Below are 26,632 nucleotides of genomic sequence, written 5' to 3'. Positions count from 1 at the left end.
TCTACCTTTTACAAATCCGTGTTGGCTCTCCTTAATTAGCTTAAACCTCTCCAAGTGCCCGTTAATTTTTTCCTCGATTATTGTTTCTGAAACTTTACCCACCACTGATCCCATTGGAGTTCGTGGGAGCTTGCTGCGCGCAAATTGGCTGCCGTGTTTCCTACATTACAACAGCGACTACACTTCAAAAAGTGCTTCATTGGCTGCAAAGCGCTTTGGGGCGTCCCGTGGTCGTGAAAGGCGCTATAGAAATGCAAATCTTTCTTTTTCTTATCCACCGGCTCCCTACTTTTATGACGCTAAACCCGGCTCACCGATCCCGACTGCAGAATTATAGACCCACCGAAAAGTGGGTCGACAAATCTGGCATTGGGTTAAGGCAGGGAGTCATTCTGTGGCGATCCAAAGCAAAAAACAGGCCTGCAAAAAAAATAAATAAAAGCACAGCAGTGAATCCACCCATATCCCTTCGCTGGAATGAATTTCATGCTGTAACACAGTACAAATGATTCCATTCGCTGCGGTTATTAAGCGCAAATCTAGTTAAGCCCTTTGATACATACACATGATGGACATACAAGGAGCAGGCAGTGGTGGTGGTTGGCGGGGGGGGGGGGGGGGTTGAACAGGAAGGGAGGAGAAGGAGCTTGGAGTGAAACACTCAACCAGACTCCAAATTATAACGGAGATTTGCAACAAAAAAAAAACACGCGTTAAATTGTGTGTAATTCAATCCAATTGGCAGCAGCAACTCACCCAAGGCACTGGACTGTAAAGTACACAGTTGGAGCTTTAGAAACAAAAAAAAATTGTTAAACTCAGCCTGGGATTAAGCTCCAACCTATCGTCTTATTTTCACTCAAAACAGTAAAGTTAACCTCAAAAGAATTTCTGTCTAAACCGAGGGCCATGTGAAACCCGCACCAGAAATTACAATCATCTCCCGTCAGGGTTGGTTACATTTAAATATTGAAACGTGCTTTTTGAAAATTTCGAAACTTGTGATCGATTGATTTTTGCTGGGCAAGGAAGGGTATTAAGGAATACGGAACCCAGGCCGGTAGGTGCAGTTAAGATGCAGATCAGCCATGAGCTGAAATGAATCCACAGAACATAATTTCTCCTAGCTCAATTCTAATCTCTCATTCCAGCTAGTGTATTACTAAGTAAGGATATACGTGCCTTAGAGTGCAACGAAGGTTCACTAGACTGATTCCTGGGATGAAGGATTTTCCTATGAGAGATTGAGTAGACTAGGCCTATATTGCCTAGAGTTTAGAAGAATGAGAGGTGATCTCATTGAAACATACACAATTCTTACAGGGTTTGACAGGATAGATGCAGGGAGGATGTTTCCCCTGGCTGGGGAGTCTAGAACCAGAGGTCACAGTCTCAGGATAAGGGGTCGGCCATTTAGGACTGAGATGAGGAGAAATTTCTTCACTCAGAGGGTGGTGAATCTTTGGAATTCTCTACCCCAGAGGGCTGTGGAGGCTCAGTCGTTGAGTATATTCAAGGCTGAGATCAATAGATTTTTTGATATTAAGGGAATCAAGGGATATGGAGATCGGGCGGGATGGTGGAGATAAGGTCGAAGATCAGCCATGGTCTTATTGAATGGTGGAGCAGGCTCGAGGGGCCAAATGGTCTGCTTCTAATTCTTATGAAACAAGTCTCACCTATCCTCATAACTCAGTGCTCCTCAGTGAAGCTAAGAAACACAGGAATAATACACAGCTATTGATTTTGGCTGTCCTCAGTCACTTGGAGCAATATATAAACAATGAGTAGATGTTAGAGTCTCTGCAAAATAAACGTGTCTGAAGTCTGTGGATCAGAGGGATACAAGTGAGTGGAGCCAGAGGCAGAAAAACTAACAGCAGGGGAACAATAATTAACTTGAATAGGAAAGGAGGCCCAAAACCAGAAACAGACAACAGGAAAATAAACAGACAAAGGCACATAAGAGTAAACAGGAACACAGAAATGAAATGAAACTTTGAGAGGGTGATGCAAAATAAACAGCTGGTAAAGATTGTTTGCAACTCAAGTCGTACAGGCCAGGAAAACCCCGGGTTCAATCTCTGGTCTATGCTGAATTATAGATCTCAGCCAAGGAGGAAGCAGGGCTGTTACAAGCTGCCCTCGGCGCCTCTGGGCTAGGGAGAGGCAAAAAAAATATATATAGTCCATCAGTCAGGGTTTTCACTGATGGCAACCTAGCGAGTCCTGCTGGGAAGTGTGCAGGCAAGGCAAGGCAAGAGCAGGGATAGTTCCGCCATGACACTTCCTAACCCTCCTGTCCACATTAGTCAAAGAGCCTGCCCACACTTGCCGTCTAGGCTCGCACATGAAGGATGGCCATTTGGGTGAGATACCAAAGGGAACGCTGCCCTGACCTCAATCAATGCCTAGGGGGAGTCAATTTAGAGGATGAGAAAGAGGGGTACAAAATTGGCAACTAAAGAAAATTAGATTCAGATTTAGATTTATTTGCTATATGTAACAAGTACAATGTTCCCCGTAGGGACGCGTCAGCTATACATACAGCGCCGCGTTTAGAGTCAATACAATGGCTTCCCGTGGCAGTGGGAGCACGATGTCCCTCAGCCGCTCCGTCCTCCTCTTCACCGTGGCCTCCTCCTCACTGTTGCCGGCTCCACGTGTGGTGGCCTGCTTCTCCCGCTCTGGCCACCGTGCCCGGCTCCCCTCCTCCCAGCCGGACTGCGAGTTACCCGAAATGGAGCTGCCGGCCGACGTGCTGCAGCGTGTCGTGAGTCTGCTGCTGCTGCTCGTTGCGCTGCGCTGCCTCCGCCCGACTCGCCGAACACATCGTCGGGATGTGAATGCTCCAATCGCCGCGGCCTCCTCCTCACCGTCGCCGGCTCCACGGCCAGGGGCCTACTTCTCTCTCTCCCGGGTCGGCCTCTGGCCGCCATGCTCGGCTCCCCTCCTCCCAGTCAGAATTCCTTCCCGCCGAGGAGCTGCCGGCCGATGTGCTCCAGCGGGTCGGCTTGGCTGCTGCTGCTGCTCACCGCGCTGCGCTGCCTCTGCCCGACTCGCCGAGCACTTCGCTCCGGTTGCGGGAGCGAGCGGCGAGAGCTGGCCGCCTGAAGCAGGGAGAGCGATCTCAGCACCGGACCGTCACGGCCGCCAGAGAAAATGTTGTCCCTTTTTATTCCCCACAGAATCATAGAATGGTTACAGCACAGAAGGAGGCCATTCGGCCCGCCGAGCTCGTGCCAGCTCTCTGCAAGAGCGCTTTAGCTAGTCCCACTTCCCCTGCCCTTTCCCCGTAGCCCTGCAATTTTTTTTCCTTCGGATACTTATCCAGTTCCCTTTTGAAAGTCACGATTGAATCTGCCTCCACCACCCTTCCAGGTAGTGCATTCCAGATCCTCACCACTCGCTGCGTAAAAAAAGTTATTCCCTTTGGTTCTTCTGCCAATCGCCTTAAATCGGTGTCCTCTGGTTCTTGACCCTTTCTTTTGAGAAAGAAAGGAAGGATATTACAAGGCACACTGTGGGGACAGACTTCACTACAGTGTGGCGATAATCCAGCTAATCCAGAGACTCTAGTATACACCTCACGGCAGAAGCTGTTTCCAATCAGCTTTTAAATAGCTGCTATTATACTCGGTAAGCTGTGCCACAAAAGCCAGCCTCGTCACTGTTTTGCATCACCTCCAGATTTGGAGTAGAGTCACAATTCACGCACAGGCTGCGGATGAGACAGATCAGTGGCCACGAAATGCAAAATGCCGCTCAGTTCATTGAATGCAGATGTACTGGAGTTATCAACTAACACGGAACCACAAGCCAGGCAATTCAACAGGAGTTGAAGTGAAGTTAACCAAAGGCGCTTTTCCATCACAGAAGTGCTGCCGACAGTAAAGGTACAACTCTCCCGCCATCGGGAAGCTCGAACAGTCTGCCTTGCCCATGTTACGGTGGGAGCGGGGACCCATTTCTCCACTGGCCTCCTGATCTGCTGCCAGACCGGCAATCACCTCTTCTGAGCTTCTAAAGGCACAGCAATGGCTCAACGAGTAAGCAGGCTCGCGTCATCACAGAGAGTCACGTGATAACCCGGGCACCTAGGACACAATCAGCCAGCTCGGCTTAACATAGAAGATAGGAGCAGGAGTAGGCCATTCAGCCCCTCAAGCCTGAAAGCCATTCAATGAGATCATGGCTGATCATCCAAATTCAGTACCCTGTCCCTGCCTTCTCCCCATATCCCTTGATCCCTTTAGCCTTAAGAAATATATCTAACTCCTTCTTGAATATATTTAATGAATTGGCCTCAACTGCCTTCTGTGGTAGAGAATGCCACAGGTTCACCACTCTCTGGGTGAAGAAATTCCTCCTCATCTGTCCTAAATGGCTTACCCCTTATCCTTAGACTGTGACCCCTGGTTCTGGACTCCCCGACCATCGGGAACATCCTTCCTGCATCTAGTCTGTCTAGTCCTGTTAGAATTTTATAAGTTTCAATGAGGCTTCTGTTCCCATGCCTGCACTTTAATTTATTTTTCAACCGCAGAACTTTTACCCGCCCCCCCCCCCCCCCGCCGACGAAATTCAAGAGGACTCCTCATTGTACTGACGGAAACAAAGACTTGCATTTATATAGCGCTTTTCACCACCTCAGGACGTCCCAAAGCACTTTACAGCCAATGAAGTGTTGTCACTGATGTAATGCAGGAAACGTGAGTCAATTTGCACACAGCGAGATCCCACAAACGCCAATGTGTATTAGGTGATCTGTTCTGGTGATATTAGTTGAGGGATAAATGTTGGCCAGGATACCGGGGATAACTCCCCTGCTCCTCTTCGAAAAATTGCCATGGGATCTTTTATGTCCAGCTGAGAGGGCAGACGGGGCTTCAGTTTAACGTCTCATCTGACAGACATTGCAGCACTCCCTCAGTACTGGCACTGGGAGCGTCAGCCTTGAGTGTGCGCTCAAATCTCTGGAGTGGGTCTTCCTACATTACAACAGTGACTACACTTCAAAAAACACTTCATAGGCTGTAAAGCACGTTGGGACGTCCGGTGGTCATGAAGGGCGCTATATAAATGCAAGTCTTTCTTTTTCCACCCACGACCTTCTGACTCAGACGAGAGTGCTACCCACTGAGCCACGGCCGTCACCGTGCCTGTTGGGTGCCTCTCTTCGCCCGCAGAGGAGGCCGATTCAGACACTGGATGCAGGAAACCAGTGCCCTTTGCCTATAATATTACAAAGAAGCTTTTATGCCCTATTAACAAGGCCACAGGTTTACACGTGACTGAATAAGTCGAATTTTGTTTTTAAGTGTGTGGGATTCCAGGATTTTTAGTAACGTTGAGGAGTTGAGCTTCCTGATTCTATCCAATGGAAACCGAAAAGTAGCAGTCTTAGAAACTGATTGCTGGCAAATCATCATCCCTATAAAACTGGTCTCCCACTTACTCGGATTTAAGTGGCTTCTAATAGATTAGAACTGGGCCTGCAGTATGAATGAGTGCCCTCATCCATGCCTTGGTTACCTCTAGACTTGACTATTCCAACGCACTCCTGGCTGGCCTCCCACATTCCACCCTATGTAAACTTGAGGTCATCCAAAACTCTGCTGCCCGTGTCCTAACTCGCACCAAGTCCCGTTCGCCCATCACCCCCTGTGCTCGCTGACCTCCATTGGCTCCCTGTTAAGTAAAAAAATTCTCATCCTAGTTTTCAAATCCCTCCTCCCTATCTCTAATCTCCTTCAGCCCCACAACACCCCCCCCCCCCCAAAAGAGATATCTGTGCTGTTCTAATTCTGCCCTCTTGAGCATCCCCGATTTTAATCGCTCCACCATCGGTGGCCGTGCCTTCAGCTGCCTGGGCCCTGAGCTCCAGAACTCCCTCCCTAAATCTCTCTGCCTCTCTACCTCTCTTTCTTCCTTTAAGACGCTCCTTAAAACCTACCTCTTTGGTCAAGCTTTTGGTCATCTGTCCCTAATTTCTTCTCATGTGGTTTGGTGTCAAATATTTGTCTTATAACACGCCTGTGAAGTGCCTTGGGACATTTTACTGCATTAAAAGACGCTATACAAATACAAGTTGTTGTTGCTGGTGATGCTGCAGAGAAAAATGATTTGTGAAAGTTCAGTGCTACCACCATCAGGCATAAAATGGAATTGCAACTGTGCTGAAACTACTGCAGACCTGAAAATATAGGGCTAAAAATTGAGTAGCACCCCAACTGAGATAATAACTTCGCCGGGGCGCTAAAAGTAGCGCCCTGGAAAAATTAGCGCCCCCGCGCCGGAAATGGAGTGGTTGCGCCCCTAGAGGGAGCGCGGTGCCACTGGAAGCGCCCTGCCTCCCTCTTGGGGCGCTGCGAGTGAATATCGTCGTGCCACAGTGCCACACGCTGCGGCAGGTCACGCCGCGGTATTGCAGGCCTTCCTCCCCTTCTTAAAGCTGGGCCCCCGTGGATCAGGAGTGCAGGCAAAAGAGCCCGGCACCCAAGAGAAGTGCCGGGCTCTTGGAGCGCAGCCGGCACTCCGCGGTGGGGGGGGGGGGGGGGGGGCGTTTCAGGAGGTCTGGGACGGGAGCGCAGGCAGGCGGCCAGCAAAAATGGCCGCCCCGCACCCCGCCTTTAAATTGCGCCTCGCCGGCCGCAGGTATACCCCCCTGACCCTGTCGGACATAGCGTCTGGCGGTAAATCAGGGGGCGCTCCCGAAGATCACGGCCGGGGCGTGAGCGGGGCGCTGCGCACACCAATGACATCATCGCCAGCGCCGCAGCGCGCTACCGGTTAGCGCCGCCACTAACCTCCCGTGAATTTCGCGGGAGGCGTGGGCAGTGCCGCGCCTGGGCGCTAGTTGGTTTGCGCCCCACTTAGCGCCCTCTTAAGGCGCTAACGGGTGGCGCTTCCAGCTGAATTTTTCCCCCATAGTCTTGTATATCTGCTGGTTGCAAGGGTCCTACATTAAATGAGCTTTGTGCGGTCACAATCTAGTTCCACAATGCACAATTGCCCCTTAACGAGCACTAAATTGAATATAAAGGCCACAGTATGGCTGGTGTACAATAGTGATTGGTGCAACAACAACTTTCATTTATACGGCGTCTTTAATGTAGTAAAACGTCCCAAGGCGCTTCACAGGAGCGATTATCAAACAAAATTTGACACCGAGCCACATAAGGAGATATTAGGACAGGTGACCAAAAGCTCTGTCGAAGAGGTAGGGTTTAAGGAGCGTCTTAAAGGAGGAGACAGGTGGAGAGACGGAGTGGTGTAGGGAGGGAATTCCAGAGTTTGGGACTTAGGCACAGCCACCAATGGTGGAGCGATTAACATCGGGGATGCGCAGGAGGCCAGAACTGGAGGATGCGCGGAGATCTCGGAGGGGTGTAGGGCTGGAGGGTTATAGGGCTGGAGGAGGTTACAGAGACAGGGAGGGGCAAGGTCATGGAGGGATTTGAAAACAAGGTCAAGAATTTTTAAATCGAGGCATTGCCGGACCGGGAGCCAATGTAGGCCAGCGAGCACAGGGATGATGGGCGAACGGAACTTGCTGCGAGTTAGGACACGGGCAGCCGAGTTTGAGACGAGCTCAAGTTTACATAGGGTAGAAGGTGGGAGGCCGGCCCGGAGAGTGTTGGAATAGTCAAGTCTAGAGGTAACAAAGGCAAAGTACATTAGGGAATGACACTGAGGCACATTGGTCGGGACAGAGCAGAAAGGGGTTTACGGTGCCTCTATGCAGTGTGGGCTCATTGCCGACACGGAGTTCAACGTGTTCCACTAACTTCCCTCACTCTGATCAGCACAGAAATTCACAAAACTGAGTCACAGGCTGAAAATCTTTGACACGGTAATCCTTCAGATTAAGAACCAACTCTATAATCATGAACCGCTCAAACCAATGCTCAAGCCTCCTGAAACCTGGTTACACGCTGCTGTTAAAGCCAATTGTGACCCAACTGCTTCATTACCACTGCAACTGGGCTTGGAGTTAAAGGGCTGGATTTTGTCAATGGGGATGTGATGGAGGCGGGACTCCCACTTTTTGGGTTGTAGTCCCGCCTCTATCGATTTGTGGCCAACCCACGCTATTTTCCCTTGATTGACCTTGTTGAGCCCGCCCAGCGGGCTCAGCAGGCCAGTTAAGGGACATCCGGTTACAGGTGACGTCAGGGATTGACATTTCATCTGTCAAGAGCTTTTGACAGATGAAATATCAGTGTTTGACAGCTCTGTGAAACTGTCAAACACTGACAATCTGACTTCTAACTTGAGTCCTTCTCCACAGACTCAGTTAGAGATCTCTCCGGAACAGAAAGCAGAATGCTGCAACTTTTGACAGCTCGCGGCCATTCTGCTTTCTGTGCCGGTGAGATGAGGGACTCCCGAGACCTGAAGGAAGGAAGCCTGCATTAGTAAGTAAAGGTAAGTAAAACTTCTTTAAACACTTTACACACACCAAACACACTTACCTCTGCACTCATGCACCCATCACTCACCTGAACACCGGACATCTCGAACCCTCCAAGCCCTTCAGCCCGACGGTCCGCCTCGCTAACTTGGCGTGGTTTGGAGCCGTCGGGCAGCCCACACTTCAGGGCTAAAAATAGGGATTAGGCAAAAAACTGCCTGTTAACTACTTGTAACAGGCAGTTACTTGGCACTAATCCCCTTCCCGCCTCGGGGAGGCGGCTCCCAGCACAGGCCGGGTACCCGCCTCCTGGGAAACGGGCATGGAGGCGGAAAGGGTTCGTGCCCTCCTATTCTGCAATTTTCCCCCCACTCCCACCTCCAAACCCGCCTCCACGGGGCTTGGAAATTCGAGCCCAAAGTCTTGACTGGTGTGAAATTCACCACATAGCAAACTTCTCAAACTGATGGTCCAAAAGTCTGCCAATATTCACCGTTATAACAAATGACAAACTGATAGTTGGGTAAGTTTATGGAGGAGCATGAGCGCCTGTGGAACTGTAGCCCAGCAAATAATACCCGCCCTCCCAAACACACACACACACCCCTAACCCCACAGAATCTCGAGAAACGCAAAAGATCTGCAGCCAATTCCGGATAAAACACTGGAAAATTCATCTCCGACTCCCTAAGGCAATCGACCAAAGCTCCGAGGGAATTGCGGAGTTCCTAACTCCTCAATCACAACTAACTAGTTACTCTAGAACACCAAATGTCAGGCACAGAGTGGAGAGTGAAATATAGACAGACACTCGCACAATTTTATACAAATGCTGGGGAAATACTTGGGACGCAAAGTGTCTTTCATTTAGTCAGATCCTTCGCATCCACATTCCCAATCACTTACCTCTATAAAAATCAGCATTTCCCAGAAATAATGCACTGTTCAGGAGCGCCAAGACCCAGCAGAGCGGGAGGAGGTAAAAGATGGAAAGCGTTCCCAGCAGACTCCCGTAAAACCTAAACAAAACAGAAAGAGAGGCAAACATCTCAGCGTTAGAGGCTCAAGATTTCAGACTGATGCAATACAAGGGGTCATCGGGGCAATACAACTCCACATGCCAGCTCCGTTAACATATACAGCACATGCTGAAGTGACAGCTGGTGACAGTCGCTGTTCATTTTCTCCCAATAGTCTCCCCCTCTGCTCCCGAAAGCAGTGACCGACACTGAGCGACGGCTGCATAGCGCTCCCAAGTTGGCGTTCTTCACCTGGAAGCCTACGTGGCCAGTATAAGAACACAAGAATTAGGAGCAGGAGTAGGCCATTCGGCCCCTCGAGCCTGCTCCGCCAATCAATAAGGTCATGGCTGATCTTCAACCTCAACTCCATCTTTCCCGCCCCTATCCCTCGATTCCCCTAGAGTCCAAAAATCTATCGATCTCAGCCTTGAATATACTCAACGATTCAGCATTCACAGCCCTCTGGGGCAGAGAATTCCAAAGGTTCACAACCCTCTGAGTGAAGAAATTCCTCCTCATCTCAGTCTTAAATGGCCGACCCCTTATCCTGAGACTGTGACCCCTGACTCTCCAGCCAAAGGAAACAGCTGCTCAGCATCTACCCTGTCAAGCCCTCTCACAATCTTATACATTGCAATGAGATCACCTCTCATTCTTCTAAACTCCAGAGAGTATAGGCCCATTCTACACGATCTCTCTTCACAGGACAGCCCTCTCATCCCAGGAATCAATCTAGTGAATCTAGCACCGGGGGGGGGGGGCGTGACAGTCGAGTCCAATCCTGTTGCCACATGGCGCCACCACCACTGCCCCTAGCCCTGGCCAAGACTGACCCTCTTTGCCCATGCTGTTGTGGTATTATACCAGGCCTGTTTACCCACCGAGCCAGCTGCAGATACATTTTGTTTTGTGCGACTAATGCCAGGTACCCCATTCCAAGTGGCCCATTCTTCACATCTAAGCCTAGACAGCGAGCGCCCGCAGGCCATTTAACTGTGGTCAAACCACATCTTAACCATACTGGGCGCACTTTCTGGGAGCAGGCACTGAACGGATGAACAGGGACCCCAGGTGATTTCTTTGTCCATCCCTAGCCGGCAGGGGTAGAGAAGCCAGTGCCAGCCCTGACCGAGATCAGCAATCGGACCTGGAGCCTCACATGATGGATGCCACACCCTTGCAGTCTAAATTTATTCACTTGCTGCAGTTCGCCTTAAATTAAAAAAAAAACCCACTTTAAATAAAAATAACCCGCTTTAGAGAGAAAGCGCTGACAATTGTGGAGCTTTTCCAACAGTGGTGTGTGCATAAAAGGAGCGAGTGCATGAGGTTAAAGGGACAGAAACACCGATGGTTTAATTTGTAGTTTATTAAACAGAGCATTGGAATCGAGGCTCACCTCCTGACTCCCCAAAGCCTTTCCACCATCTACAAGGCACAAGTAAGGAGTGTGATGGCATACTCTCCACTTGGCTGGATGAGTGCAGCTCCAACAACACTCAAGAAGCTCGATACCATCCAGGACAAAGCAGCCCGCTCGGTTGGCACCCCATTCACCACCTTAAACATTCACTCCCTCCACCACTGGCGCACCGTGGCTGCAGTGTGTACCATCTACAAGATGCACTGCAGCAACTCGCCAAGGCTTCTTCAGCAGCACCTCCCAAATCACGAACTCTACTACCTAGAAGGACAAGGGCAGCAGGTACATGAGAACACCACCACCTCCGAACTCCCCTCCAAGTCACACACACTATTCTGACTTGGAAATATATCGGCCGTTCCTTCATCGTCGCTGGGTCAAAATCCTGGAACTCCCTCCCTAACAGCACTGTGGGAGCACCTTCACCACACGGACTGCAGCGGTTCAAGAAGGCGGCTCACCACCACCTTCTCAAGGGCAATTAGGGATGGGCAGTAAATGCCAGCCTTGCCAGCGATGCCCACATCCCGTGAATGAATTTTTAAAAAGACAACTGATGCTCAATAACTTTCAAAAGGGAAGCGGATAAACATTTGAAGAAGAAAATGTTTTAAAAGGTGTGGGGCAAGAGCAGAGTGGAGAGCCCTTTGAGTGGAGAGCCAGCACAGGTGCAGCGGCCCCTTCCTGTGCTCGAAGATTCTATGAGCTATATTTCAAACTCGCTTTGTGAATCCCAACCGCTGTAAGCTAGTTCTTTTTGTATTTTTAAATTTACAGTAACGACAGGCATTAGCCTAACCCTAATGCAACCTAACACAAGAGCCCCTTTAATTTTTTTTTTATTCATGGGGTGTGGGCGTCGTTGGAGAAAGTGGTGGTGATAACCGAGTGCCTTGCTGGGCTATTTCAGAGGGCAGTTAAGAGTCAACCACATTGCTGAGAGTCTGGAGTCAGATATTGGCCAGACCGGGTAAGGACGGCAGATTTCCTTCCCTAAAGGACATTAGTGAACCAGATGGGTTTTTACAACAATCCGGTGGTTTCATGGTCAACATTACTGACACTAGCTTTTTATTCCAGATTTATTTAATTAACTGAATTTAAATTTCCCAGCTGCCCTGGTGGGATTCGAACTCACGTGTCCGGATCATTAACCCAGGCCTCTGGATCACTAGTTCAATAACATAAACGATGGGCTACCATCCGTTTAAATGTAGAAAAAAGGTCCCAAGACACTTCGCAGGGGTGTTAGGAAAATGGACGCTTAGCCAAAGGAGAGATTAGGTGGGGTGACCTAAAACCTGGTCAAAGGGGTGGGTTTTACAGAGGGTCTCACAAGAGGAAAGGGAGGTGCAGATCCTAGGAGCAAAAGTGTCAACCTGCCACACTATCTAATCCCCTAGATTTTGTACATTTAAAAAATAAAATGTTCTTGCCTCGGAGTCAGAAGGTCATGGGTTCAAATCCTAGTTCAGCGACTTGAGCGCATTATCCAGGCTGACACACCCACTGCAGTACTGAGAGAGTGCTGCACTGCCGGAGGTGCTGTCTTTCAGATGAGACGTTAAACCGAGGCCTTGTCTGCCCTCTCGGGTGAACGTAAAAGATCCCACGGCACTATTTCGATGGTGATCTGGGGAGTTCTCCACAGTGTTCTGGCCAATATTTATCCCTCAACCAACATCACTAAAATAAAAACTGATGATCTGGTCATTATCACATTGCTGTTTGTGGGAGCTTGCGGTGTGCAAATTGGCTGCCGCGTTTCCTACATTACAACAGTGACTGCACGTCAAAAGTATTTCATTGGCTGTAAAGTCCTGAGGTTGTGAAAGGCGCTTTGGGACGTCCTGAGGTCGTGAAAGGCGCTATATAAATGCAAGTCTTTCTTTCTTTCTGTTGCACTACCAGAAAGCACATGGAAACAATGCAAGAAGGGGTCCCTTCGACATGGTAATTTCTAGTTTAATCACTGTCCTCGTCAAGGCTAGGAAATTCACAGCTAATTTGCCTTCCTCACCCCACCTTCCAAGCTAACCAACCCATTCACTCACAGGACAGACAGCGAGTGATCCTCCCAGTACAGGACTCGATACACAGCCTCACAACTGTTGCAGGTTTTATTCAGCATCTCATCCAGATGAATTAAGCTGTGGCGAGAGAAAAAAAAAGACACAAGCATTAGCATCAAAGTGCCAATCGGCAAGCACTTTAATCCAATTATCGCCTCTTACAATGGCACCATGGGGTGGGGTGGGGAGGGGGGAGCAGGAGGAGGCTCGGGAGGCACGCTCCAAATATTTTACAGTTAGTAAGGGTGGACACGAGGTAGTTATTAGTATTAAAATCAGGAGAAATAGAGCGCCTGATAATAACTGATGATGGGTGAGCCAAGTGCAACTTAAGTAGCTTCCCCGCAGGAGAGTTAATAAACTTTGCAGCAAAAGGCGGCGGCTCAGCTTGATGCCAAGGTGCCGCATTTTGTATATTACATTATATGGAATCTACAGCACAGAAACCGGTCATTCAGCACAACCGGTCCACGCCAGCGTTTATGCTCCACACGAGCTTTTACTTCATCTATCAGCATATCCTTCTATTCCTTTCTCCCTCACGTACTTATCTAGCTTCCCCCTCAAAAAAGAGATTTGCATTTCTTTAGTGCCTAAGATGTCCCAAAGCGCTTTACAGTCAATGAAGGACTTTTTGGAGTGTAGTCACTGCTGTAATGTAGGAAACGAGGCAGCCAACTCCCACAAACAGCTATGTGATAATGGCCAGATCATCTGTTTTTTGTTATGTTGATTGAGGGATAAATATTGGTCCAGGACACCGGGGGAAACTCCACTGCTCTTCTTGAAGAGTGCCATGGGATCTTTTACGTCCACCTGAGAGAGCAGATTCTCTTGGTTTAACGTCTCATCCGAAAGACGGCACCTCTTGTGAAGGAATAGGCCATATAACCTATTCAGGAAAATACACCATTCTAGGAAAGAATTCTGGTCTTATTAAAACATGACAAACTGAGTTTGAAAATCTAGAATCCTAACTATGGAAAAGCTGGGATAGCATTCTGGCTATAGAGATTCTGCCAGCGCATTTCACACCTAATCTAGAGCCGTCTTTTGTCTCCACTAGTCCTATCACCATCTCGTCTCATTTTGAATACCTCTTAATGTCTCTTCAATTCTCTTTTGTTCTCTCATCCCCATTTCCCGGCCCCCAAACTGGCCTTTTAATCTGTTTCATTTCCTGTGTTTTTTCAGTCCTGATGAAGGGTTTCGACCTGAAACGTTGACTCTATTTCTCTCTCCACGGATGTTGCCTGGCCTGCTGAGTTTTTCCAGCATTTTCTGTTGTTATTTCGGATTTCCAGCATCCGCAGTATTTTGCTATCGCGATAAGATAGTTGTTGACACCTTATTGAAACAGAAGGTTAAAGGCTCCTGACAGACTGACCTTTGGGAACAAGACAATAGTTCACCCTGGTTAAGGTGTTCTAATTTACACTTCGTAAAGAAGCACAAACATCTGCCTTTGTAAAAATGACCAAGTAAAAAACGCACCTGCTGTTACACCATTTTTTATGGTAAACTTAGAACACCTAGAGATGAGACACGATTCTGTAGTGCTACCAGCTGAGGTGACTAAGAATGGCAGAAGTCAGCAGAAAAATGACTGGAGATAATTAGCTTACATCAGCAGAAAACCTTAAAGGATATACCACTGGAAAAGGGTATAAATATTAACTCTCAAATGGGATAGTAGACTCGCTGTAAAGGAGCAAAGCGACTCTCGGCTTCAGAGGCAGCTCTGCAAATCTACAACTCTTTGTACCTCGGGGATCAAAAGGTACTGTATTTGATTTTGGTGGATATCCTGTAGAAAACTAAGAACTGTAAAATTGTAACGAAGTTAAGATTTGAGAGTAGGTTCTCTGATAATAGAATTGCAAGCTCTCTTTTTGGAACTGTTAATGTTGCGATTGACTCACCAACTGTAAATTATATGTCGGTTCTTTAATAAATCTATATATTTTTAGAATTGTCTCACATAATACTTCTGTATCAAACTCGCGAACTCAATCTCTGTACACTCTTTGGTGAGGAGTTGCAGAATTCTGGGAGAGTTTTCCGGACCCTCATAATATCCAGAACGTTACAGTCTAGTTAAACTTATTAAAAGTGCTATCTGGAGGATGGTAACATTTTCAGGTTGTTCCTTTCCTTTAGGGAGAGATAGTCCGGACCTTTAGACTCAATTAAGCATCTTTAGGATTCGGCTACCTCAAACTTTAGTTGAAAGTGAACGTCTGAGGAATACGCCTGATCCGGGGTAGGACTAGTAATTATCCCTTCACTCTGACCAGTGCAGTGCTGAGGGAGTTGTCAGCCTAGATTTTTATGCTCAGGTCTCTGGAGTGGGACTTGTACCCACAACCTTCTGCCTCAAGAGGCGAGAGTGCTGCCCACTGCCAAGGCATCTATGCTATTCGTCTCACTACTCCCTGTGGTAGCGAGTTCCCCATTCTAACCACTCTCTGGATAAAGAAGCATCTCCTGGATTCTACCATTCCCATTTACACCTCCTCTAGACCCATCTTTTGCTTCTTTACTTATCCCATTGCCATCCCCTTTTGCCTCGCACCATCATCCCGTCCATGATTTACTCTCTCCTGCTTTCCACCCTATCACAGACCTCCCCTTTTGTTCTTTCCTACCCCTCCCGCCTTTCCCTGCCTCCGCACCTGCTTAAACCCGTTACATCTCTAACTTTTTCCAGTTCTGACGAAAAGCTCATCCACAGATGCTGCCTGACCCGCTGAGTGTTCCCAGCATTTTCTGCTTTTATTCCTGCATTTTCTGCTTTTATTCCTGAATTCCTTATGAGTATAGCTCACAAATGACTTGTGGTTTAAAAAAAAATTATATCTAGCTAACTCAAAAGGAATGACTGGCTCCACTGAAAGGTGCCCTAATGAAACAGTCTGCACCGAGAATGCAAATGCTATGGAAACATTGCAGATAGGAATGGGCACGCTCTTGATATGACACAGGGGAGTTATGCAATTGGTTCCTGCAATTAAAGATGATCAGACAGTCCTCAAAACTGTCTTTTTTTCTGATTAGATTTGGGTATGGATTTGGCTGTGATGTGCATGCAAATCTAATAAGCAAATTCTTCAGTAACAGTTTCCACACAGTAAGAACAGACCGACTTGAGTTATGCAATCGTGGCCAAAGTTAGAAAACAGACACCAGAACCGAGAGCAGGGCTGTGCTGTAATCTTCCCGTTTCTAAAGCTTGCTCTCAAGTCAATGCTTTTAAATTGATTTATTTGGAGGAACTGGAACTCCCTAATTTGCTAAGCGACTCCAGTCAAACAGCCCCGGTTCGCGTAGGTATGTTTTAATCGGAAGCTGCGAGATATCCAAAGGGATGCGCATGGGTCCACCTGCCCCAGCCAAGGTGCGTTCTTTCCGTGCTATTGTACTCCCACTAAGAAACTGAATCACTTGCACCTAAGCTGCCCGAGACAATTAATGGAGACCAGACGGTGAGACAAGATCCCGCACACCGAAGTTCTTAATAAAGCGGACGTGCCGAGCAATGGATGCTCGGATCATGAAGGCACGGTTTTGATGGTCAGGTCATGTGGTACATGATGGGCCGAATGGCCTACTCGCCTGATGAACGAATCCCGAAGAACATCTTTTGTGATGCATTGACAACCGGGAAGAGATTTTGAGGTGGTCGGCAAAAGATATATAAAGACTGTTTCAAAGTGACTCTGAAACATAGTGCACAACAGATGTCCATAAGTGGGAACAACTTGCCCAGGATAAGAAAACACGGCGAAAAACCATTCATGAAGGCGCCTCCTACTATCAGGCCAACGTTCCCTCTAAGATGGGCTGCCGCGCACCGATCATGGGGTCCCGCGCAGGCCGCTCACCAGCCGCTGCCGTTGGAAGGGATACCGCGCAGGGAAAAAAAATTACAGGGAACATTGCATCAGGCCCGTCGCACTGCTGATGCTGAATGTAAACGCCAGCCGAATCACTTGGAAACATCAAAATCCCCAACCCCAGTGTATCCAGGACCCACAGTTCAATCTGCAACAATAGATCTCGTCAGTCATCACAGAACTCACTGCAGAAAATGAGGCGATATTCCGGCTGTCTTCTTCGATATTGGAAGGGCGAATGATGCCAACTCCCACTGGAAGGGATGAGATACAAACAGCATCCTTGCCCCCTCACATCAAGAATTGCTCCACGGGAAGGAGAGTCATGGATGCAAACCCACACCCTCGCCACATGCTGCACCACTCCCAGCTACAGGTGAGCCCTCTCCCCCAAGGTATTAAACCTGACCAATTCTGAATTGTTAATTTTCTTTTAAACCTAAAAGACTTTCTTTTATCAAACATAATCACGTCCAGTTCAAGAGATAAAGGAGATCAATAAATGAATCGCCTGGTTGGACCCCTGGTTTGTGTTGAGTTAATTGATCCGAGATGGGGCAGTGGTGGGGCTGCTATAACCTTTCCCAACATTCCTGAACTAGAAAAGGTAAACAAAATGATAGCCAGCCCACTCCTACTCACCATCCAGTGTGTGGGTATGTGCGAGAGCAAACGCGTGCGAGCCCGGGCGAGAGTGCGAGAGCGAATGCATGCGAGCGCAAACATGAACCCGGGTGTGAGTGCGAGAGCCAGCCCAGGCAAGAGTGCGAGAGCGAACGAGCACGGGCGAGTGTGAACGCGTGCGAGCCTGGGCGAGAGTGAGTCCAGGCGAGAGTGCGAGAGCGAACGCGTGCAAGCCCGGGCGAGAGTGCGAGAGCGAGCCCGTGCGAAAGCGAATGTGTGCGAGCCTGGGCGACAGTGCAAGAGCGAGCGCGTGCGAGAGTGCTGGAGTGAACGTGAGCCCGGGCGAGAGTGCAAGGGCAAGCCCGTGCTAGAGCAAATGCGTGCGAGCCCGGGCAAGAGCGAAAGCGTGCCAGAACGAACGCGAGCGAGCCCGGGCGAGGGTGCGAGAGCAAACACGTGCGAGAGCGAACATGTGCAGGCCCTTGCGAGAGCGAGCCCGGGCGAGAGTGCGAAAGCGAACGTGAGCCCGGGCGAGAGCGAATGCGTGCGAGCCCGCGCGAAAGAGAAAGTGCGAGAGCGAACGCGAGCGAGCCCAGGCGAGAGTGCGAGAACGTGCCCGCGCGAGAGCGAACCCGCGCGAGCCCGCGCGAGAGCGAACGCGTGCGAGTCCGGGCGAGAGCGAACGCGTGCGAGCCCGGGCGAGAGAGAGAGAGAGCAAACGAGAGTGCGAGAGCGAATGCGTGCGAGTCCAGGCGAGAGTGCGAAAGCGAACGTGTGCGAGAGCGAACGTGAGCGCGAGAGTGAGCCCGTGAGAGAGTGAGCCAGGGCGAGGGTGCGAGAGTGAAAGTGCAAGAGCAAACGCGAGCGAGCCCATGCGAGAGTGAACGCGAGCGAGCCCGGGCGAGAGTGCGAGAGTGAATGCAAGCGAGCCCGGGCGAGAGTGCGAGAGTGCATGCGAGCGAGCCCGGGCGAGAGTGCAAGAGCAAACGCGAGCGAGCCCGGGCGAGAGCGCAAGAGTGAATGCGAGCGAGCCCGGGCGAGAGTGAACATGCGCGAGAGCGAATGTATGCGAGCCCGGGCGAGAGTGCGAGAGTGAATGCGAGCGAGCCCGGGCGAGAGTGCAAGAGCAAACGCGAGCGAGCCCATGCGAGAGTGAACGCGAGCGAGCCCGGGCGAGAGTGCAAGAGCAAACGCGAGCGAGCCCGGGCGAGAGTGCAAGAGCAAACGCGAGCGAGCCCATGCGAGAGTGAACGCGAGCGAGCCCGGGCGAGAGAGAGTGCGAGAGTGAATGCGAGCGAGCCCGGGCGAGAGTGAACATGCGCGAGAGCGAATGTATGCGAGCCCGGGCGAGAGTGCGAGAGTGAATGCGAGCGAGCCCGGGCGAGAGTGCAAGAGCAAACGCGAGCGAGCCCATGCGAGAGTGAACGCGAGCGAGCCCGGGCGAGAGAGAGTGCGAGAGTGAATGCGAGCGAGCCCGGGCGAGAGTGCGAGAGTGAACATGCGCGAGAGCGAATGTATGCGAGCGCGAATGTATGCGAGCGTGAGCCTGCACGAGAGCGCGCCTTCGCGGTCCAGTTCACATGCTCAAATCCTGGTGGTGGGGAGCTCAAACCCACAACTTTCTAGCTGGAGAGGCAAGAGCTGGCGAGGAGAAGCAGCAGGATTCTTCTCATGAAGAGTCACACCCAAAAGTTAACCAATCTTTCTCCTTCAGATGCATGACCGACTTTTCCCTTTCTGCAGCGTGTGGACTTAAAAAAACTTATTAAGGGCAATATATTTTGACTAAGCTGGAGCTGTAATTCATAGTAATCCTTTTACAGAGCTGACACTCTGCCATAGATTATTGGCACTTTCTCTCCTCTCTCTCTCTTCCCGCCCCCCCCGCCCACAAATTAAATCAAAACATGAACAGATACCAAGAATACAATTTCTTTGGCACATTTCTTCATGCAGGACATCAGCTTGACAAGATAAACATTGGATTAAACGAGAAGTATGAGCAATTCACACACACACATCCTGTAAGGCTATAAGAAAGGCGGTGGAACGCACTCAAAATGTCACAGGAAATGTGTACAGACACTGTAAAGAACGCTGACTCCGATTAAAATTAGAAAAAGCTGGCTTTCAAGAGCAAAGGGTGCTTTTGATATGTTTTATTTTGAAAAATGGCACATTTAATCCAACCCCAATCTTCTAATCAAAGGTCCCATCAACCGGTTCTGAAGCACAGGTCTTCAGCACTACAGCCGGGATGCTGTCTGGACTCTTAGCATTTTCTGTGTCCAGGGCACTCGGTCGTTTCTGGATATCGGGTGGAGCGAATCGGATTGGCTGAAGATTGGTATCGGTGATGGTGGGGATCTCAGGAGGAGGCCGAGAAGGATCATCCACTCGGCACTTCTGGCTGAAGATGGTTGCGAGCACTTCAGCCTGTCTCCGGCACTCGCGTGCTGGGCTCTGCCATCATTGAAGACGGGTGTTCATGGAGCCTCCTCGACAACCATTTGAATTTATAGAACGCCTTTAACGTAGCATAATGTTAAAAAAAAATTAATCCTCCCGTTAGTTGCTTAATTGTCCACTGCCATTCATGGCTGGATGCAGCAGGACTGCAATCCGAAACATAAACTCGGCTTCTCTCTCCACAGATGCTGCCTGACCGACAAGTATTTCCAGCATTTTCGGATTTCCAGCATCCGCAGTATTTTGCTTTTGTAAGGAGCTATTAGGACAGGTGACAAAGCGGTAAGTTTTAAGGAGCGTCTTAAAGGAGGAGAGGTAGAGAGGCGGAGAGGTTTAGGGAGGGAATTCCAGAGCTTAGGGCCCAGGCAGCTGAAGGCACGGCCGCCAATGGTGGAGCAATTAAAATCAGGGATGCACAAGAGGCCAGAGTTGGAGGAGCACGGAGATCTCGGAGGGTTGTGGAGCTGGAGGAGGTTACAGTGATAGGGAGGGGCGAGGCCGTGGAAGGATTCGAAAACAAGGATGAGAATTTTAAAATCGAGGCATTGCCAGACCGGGAGCCAATGCAGGTCAGCGAGCACAGGGGTGATGGGTGAACGGGACTCGGTGCGAGTTAGGATACAGGCAGCAGAGTTGTGGATAAGCTCAAGTTCACGGAGGGTGCAAGGTGGGAGGCCGGCCACGTGAGGTCAGAAGTGGGGCTGTTCGCTGCAGTGCTCAAATCCATTCGCAGTTCCTCAGATAATGAAGCAGTCCGTGCCCGCATGCAGCAAGACCTGGAAAATGTCCAGGCTTGGGCTGATTCGCAGCACATTACATTTGCGACACACAAGTTCCAGACAATGATCATCTCTAACAAGAGAGAGACTAACACCCTGTGGTAAACCACTGTTATACCTGTCTGTATGTGTATTCCACTAGGTACAGGTCTGGACATGCCTCGGCTGACTCCTCCCACTATTCCAGGTATATAAGTGACTACCTCCCAGTCCCTTAGTATTCTGGACGGGTCGACCACTCGAGACTAGACCTTCATTCTTTAGTTAATAAAAGCCTGGTTGTTACTCGCTTAACCTCAGTCTTTTGAGTAATTGATGGCGCATCAATTTTATTAACTAAATTTTTTATAATGGAGAAGATCCTCACACCAGCATGCCTGGACCTGGACAGTCGGGAAGCGGACGCTTCCACCAAGTTTGCTCACTGGCTCATGTGCTTCGATGCATTCCTGACTGCCTCCACTGCGGTCGTAACGGATGCGAACAAACTGTCTGTCCTGATCTCTAAGGTGAACCACCGAGTGTACTCAGTCATCCGGGACGCGACCTCGTACACAGCCGCCCTCCAGCTCCTCAAGACCCAGTACACGCGCCCTGTGAACGAAGTTTACGCCAGGCACCTCCTGGGGAGTCGCAAGCAACAACCTGGGGAATCGACTGAGGAATACCTCCAAGCACTGTCCGTGCTTGGCCGGGCCTGTGGGTGTAAGGCGGTAACGCCCACTAAGTACACGGAGGAACTGATCCGGGATGCCTTCGTAGCGGGCCACAGGTCCAACTACACCCGACAGCGACTGCTGGAGCAGAGTGACCTCACCCTCGACAAAGCCTCCGAAATCGCACTAACGCTGGACACAGCCTACTGGGGCATGGATGCCTACTCCTCTGCACCGTGGACGCCGCGGGGGACGACAACCTGGGACACGGTAGGACAGCCCCATAGCACCGTGCCACCCCAGCCACAGCCCAACCACCGCAGCAGTGTCCCAAAGCCAGACAGCAGTATCCCAAGGCCAGAAATGCTACTTCTGTGGCCAGGCCAAACACCCCAGAGCGCGCTGCCCGGCGAAGAATGCGACCTGCTCGGGCTGCGGGAAAAAGGGACACTACGCTAGCGCCTGCAAGGCCAAAGCCACCCCGAACGCCAGCAGCGCCGCGTGTGGGCCGTGCGAGCCGCCAGCTTGGGCCCCCAACAGCGCCGCGTGTGGGCCGCCATCTTGGGCCTCCCCAGCCATGTGCGAACCACCGCAGCAGCAGCCATCTTGGACGACTCCAGCCACATGGGAATCATGGACGCCGCCATCTTGGACACCAGCCGGGACGCAGCAGGCCGCCAACCCCCCCCCCCCCCCCATCTGATACCCGCAGCGACACACCGACCCCTACGCTGGCCTCTGTTACACTGGACCAAACGAGACCGCACCAACTAGCTCGGTCCAAAATGGACGTTAAGGTAAACGGCCATGCAATAAACTGCCTTTTTGACTCCGGGAGCACAGAGAGCTTCATCCACCCCGACACGGTGCGGCGTTGCTCTCTCCCAGTCCTGCCTGCGCACCAGCGGATTTCTATGGCCGCCGAGTCCCAGTCAGCGGACATTGGCGGCTACTGCGTGGTGACACTAGTAGTAGACGGGACTGTGTTCAATAATTTTAAACTCCTGGTCCTGCCCCAACTTTGCGCTGCCGTTCTACTGGGGTTGGATTTCCAGTGCCACCTCAAAAGCGTTACGATGGCGTACGGTGGCCCCCTCCCCCCACTCACACTCCGCAGCCAGCAGCCTCCAAATTGCCCGCCGCGCACCAGATGCAACCTCTCCACACTCAGAGTCCCACCCCCCCCACTGTTTGCTAACCTCACCCCCGACTGTAAGCCCATCGCCACAAAGAGCAGGCGATACAGTGCCTGGGACAGGGTTTTCATCAAAACCGAAGTGGAGCGGCTCCTGAAGGAGGGGATTATTGAGGGCAGCTCCAGCCCCTGGCGAGCCCAGGTTGTGGTCGTTAAGACCGGCGAGAAACAACGCCTGGTCATCGACTACAGCCAAACAATAAACTGCTACACCCTGCTGGACGCCTACCCACTCCCCCGCATAGCTGACATGGTCAACCAGATCGCGCAGTACCGCGTCTTTTCGACCATTGACCTGAAATCAGCGTACCACCAGCTCCCCATCCGCCCCGAAGACCGCCAGTATACTGCTTTTGAGGCAAACGGCCGCCTCTATCACTTCCTTAGGGTTCCCTTTGGCGTTACCAACGGGGTCTCCGTCTTCCAAAGGGAGATGGACCGGATGGTCGATCAAAACGCGCTGCAGGCCACTTTCCCTTACCTAGACAATGTGACCATCTGCGGCCATGACTTGCAGGACCATGACGCAAACCTCGAGAAATTCCTCCGCACCGCCCAACTCCTGAACCTGACATATAATAAGGAGAAGTGCATATTCCGCACAGACCGCCTCGCCATCCTTGGCTGTGTTGTGGAACACGGGGTCATCGGTCCCGACCCGGACCGGATGCGTGCCCTTATGGAACTCCCACTGCCCCAAAGCTCTGAAGAGGTGCCTAGGGTTTTTTTCCTACTACGCCCAGTGGGTCCCCTACTATGCAGACAAAGCCCATCCGCTGATCAAATCCACCTCTTTTCCCCTGATGGCAGAGGCCCGCTCGGCCTTCCACCGCATCAAGGAGGACATTGCCAAAGCCACCATGCACGCAGTGGACGAATCCATCCCCTTCCAGGTGGAAAGCGATGCGTCAGACTTCGCTCTGGCCGCCACCCTTAATCAGGCGGGGAGACCTGTGGCATTCTTCTCACGAACCCTCCAGGGCCCGGAGACCAGACACTCCGCGGTCGAGAAGGAGGCCCAGGCTATTGTGGAGGCTGTGCGTCATTGGAGGCACTACCTGGCCGGAAAACGATTTACCCTGCTCACTGACCAGCGTTCAGTTGCTTTTATGTTCAACAACAAGCAGAGGGGCAAAATCAAAAATGACAAGATCTTGAGGTGGAGAATCGAACTTTCCACCTACAATTACGAGATCCTATACCGGCCTGGGAAGCTCAATGAACCCCCAGATGCCCTATCGCGTGGCACCTGCGCCAGCGCGCAGATCGATAGGCTGAGGGCCCTCCACAATGACCTCTGCCACCCGGGGGTCACCAGGTTCTTCCACTTCATCAAGGCCCGCAACCTGCCTTACTCCATTGAGGAGGTCAGGACCATGACCAAGAACTGCCAAGTCTGCGCTGAGTGCAAACCGCACTTTTATAGACCAGACAGAGCCCACCTGATAAAAGCCACTCGCCCTTTCGAACGCCTGAGCGTCGATTTTAAAGGGCCTCTCCCCTCCTCCGACCGCAATGTGTACTTCCTCAACATCATTGACGAGTACTCCAGTTTCCCGTTCGCTATCCCCTGCCCGGACATGACCAGTGCCACGGTCATTAAATGTCTGAACAGCCTCTTCACCCTGTTCGGTTTCCCCAGCTATATCCATAGCGACCGGGGCTCATCGTTTATGAGCGACGAACTCCACCAGTACCTGCTCGCTAGGGGTATAGCCACAAGCAGGACCACCAGTTACAACCCCCGGGGGAACGGACAGGTGGAAAGAGAGAATGCAACAGTTTGGAAGGCCGCCCTACTAGCCTTAAAGTCTAGGGGCCTTCCGACCTCCCGCTGGCAGGAGGTGCTCCCCGATGCGCTCCACTCGATTCGGTCACTGCTCTGCACTGCCACCAATGCCACCCCTCACGAGAAAATGTTTGTCTTCCCAAGGAAGTCCACATCGGGGACAGCGTTACCGCCATGGCTGACGTCCCCAGGGCCGGTACTACTGAGAAGACACGTGAGGACCAATAAAACGGACCCCCTGGTCGAGAGGGTTGACCTCCTCCACGCCAACCCCCAGTACGCTTACATTGTGTACCCAGACGGGCGGGAGGACACAGTCTCCATACGAGACCTCGCACCCTCGGGGACCGCTGTGACCCACTACCCATTACCACCCCCCCCCCCCCCCCCACGACCCGATATCCAACTCCAGCAGCCGGCTCGCCTTGGACTGTCACCCACGAGGACTACACTCCAGTGCCCCAGCCTACACAGGACGCGACGCCGGAAGCTCCACCACCCCTGCCGTCGCCGCGTCGATCACAGCGGCAGACAAGACCCCCGGAGAGACTCCAATACACGAACTTTTAAATACACTTCACCCCGCCGGACTCATTTTTAAACAAGGGGTGAATGTGGTAAACCACTGTTATACCTGTCTGTATGTGTATGTGTATTCCACTAGGTACAGGTCTGGACATGCCTCGGCTGACTCCTCCCACTATTCCAGGTATATAAGTGACTACCTCCCAGTCCCTTAGTATTCTGGACGGGTCGACCACTCGAGACTAGACCTTCATTCTTTAGTTAATAAAAGCCTGGTTGTTACTCGCTTAACCTCAGTCTTTTGAGTAATTGATGGCACATCACACCCTCCCCCTAACATTGTATCAATGAGTCTCCCACATCAACATTCTGGGACTAATAAAGCAGGTCAGAGGTGGGTATTTTGCAGTGAGTGTCTCACCTCCTGACTCCCCAAAGCCTCACCACCACCTACAGAGCACAAGTCAGGAGTGTGATGGAATACTCTCCACTTGCCTGGATGAGTGCAGCTCCAACAACACTCAGGAAGCTTGACACCATCCAGGACAAAGCAGCCCGCTTGATCGGCACTCCATCCACCACCTTAAACATTCACTCCCTCCACCACCGGCGCACCGTGGCTGCAGTGTGTACCATCTACAAGATGCACTGCAGCAACTCGCCAAGGCTTCTTCGACAGCACCTCCCAAACCCACGAGCTCTTCCACCTAGAAGGACAAGGGCAGCAGGCGCATGGGAACACCATCAATTCCAAGTCACACATCATCTTGGCATATATATCAGTTCCTTCATCATCGCTGGCTTCCGGCCTGCCAATATCTTATGGAGGGTCCGAGAGAGAGCGAGAGCGAGCACGAGCGCGAGAGCGAGAGAGAGAGAGAGAGAGTGAGCGCGCGAGAGAGAGAGAGCGCGCGCGCGAGAGCGAGCGAGAGAGCGCGAGAGCGAGCGCGAGAGCGAGAGCGAGCGCGAGAGAGAGCGCGAGAGATAGCGCGAGAGATAGCGCGCGAGAGAGAGCGAGAGAGAGAGCGCGAGAGAGAGCGCGAGAGAGAGCGCGAGAGAGAGCGCGAGAGAGAGCGCGAGAGAGAGCGCGAGAGAGAGCGCGAGAGAGAGCGCGAGAGAGAGCGCGAGAGAGAGCGCGAGAGAGAGCGCGAGAGAGAGCGCGAGAGAGATAGCGCGAGAGAGATAGCGCGAGAGAGATAGCGCGAGAGAGATAGCGCGAGAGAGATAGCGCGAGAGAGATAGCGCGAGAGAGAGAGAGCGCGCGAGAGATAGCGCGCGAGAGAGAGCGCGAGAGAGAGAGCGCGCGAGAGATAGCGCGAGAGATAGCGCGAGAGATAGCGCGAGAGATAGCGCGAGAGATAGCGCGAGAGATAGCGCGAGAGATAGCGCGAGAGATAGCGCGAGAGATAGCGCGAGAGATAGCGCGAGAGATAGCGCGAGAGATAGCGCGAGAGATAGCGCGAGAGATAGCGCGAGAGATAGCGCGAGAGATAGCGCGAGAGATAGCGCGAGAGATAGCGCGAGAGATAGCGCGAGAGATAGCGCGAGAGATAGCGCGAGAGATAGCGCGAGAGATAGCGCGAGAGATAGCGCGAGAGATAGCGCGAGAGATAGCGCGAGAGATAGCGCGAGAGATAGCGCGAGAGATAGCGCGAGAGATAGCGCGAGAGATAGCGCGAGAGATAGCGCGAGAGATAGCGCGAGAGATAGCGCGAGAGATAGCGCGAGAGATAGCGCGAGAGATAGCGCGAGAGATAGCGCGAGAG

At 51.4% G+C, this 26,632-nt stretch overlaps 1 protein-coding gene across 2 annotated transcripts in view; it reads right to left on the bottom strand.

The window, feature by feature from the left end:
* The window catches only part of zfyve27 (zinc finger, FYVE domain containing 27), a 222,353-nt gene that overhangs the window by 172,917 nt on the left and 22,804 nt on the right, over positions 1-26,632 (bottom strand). For both annotated transcript variants that reach the window (XM_085994250.1, XM_085994251.1), the window contains exons 4-5: positions 12,916-13,011; positions 9,323-9,435 (exon numbers count right to left, since the gene is read on the bottom strand). In XM_085994250.1, coding sequence (XP_085850376.1) covers positions 9,323-9,435; positions 12,916-13,011 — 209 coding nt within the window. The remainder of the gene's footprint in view (positions 1-9,322; positions 9,436-12,915; positions 13,012-26,632) is intronic.

This window comes from Somniosus microcephalus, chromosome 8 (assembly GCF_052327205.1).
Source record: "Somniosus microcephalus isolate GS21.2 chromosome 8, FLI_Smic_1.0, whole genome shotgun sequence".
Taxonomy (NCBI): Eukaryota; Metazoa; Chordata; class Chondrichthyes; order Squaliformes; family Somniosidae; genus Somniosus; species Somniosus microcephalus.
This window is presented reverse-complemented; position numbering and strand designations above follow the sequence as displayed.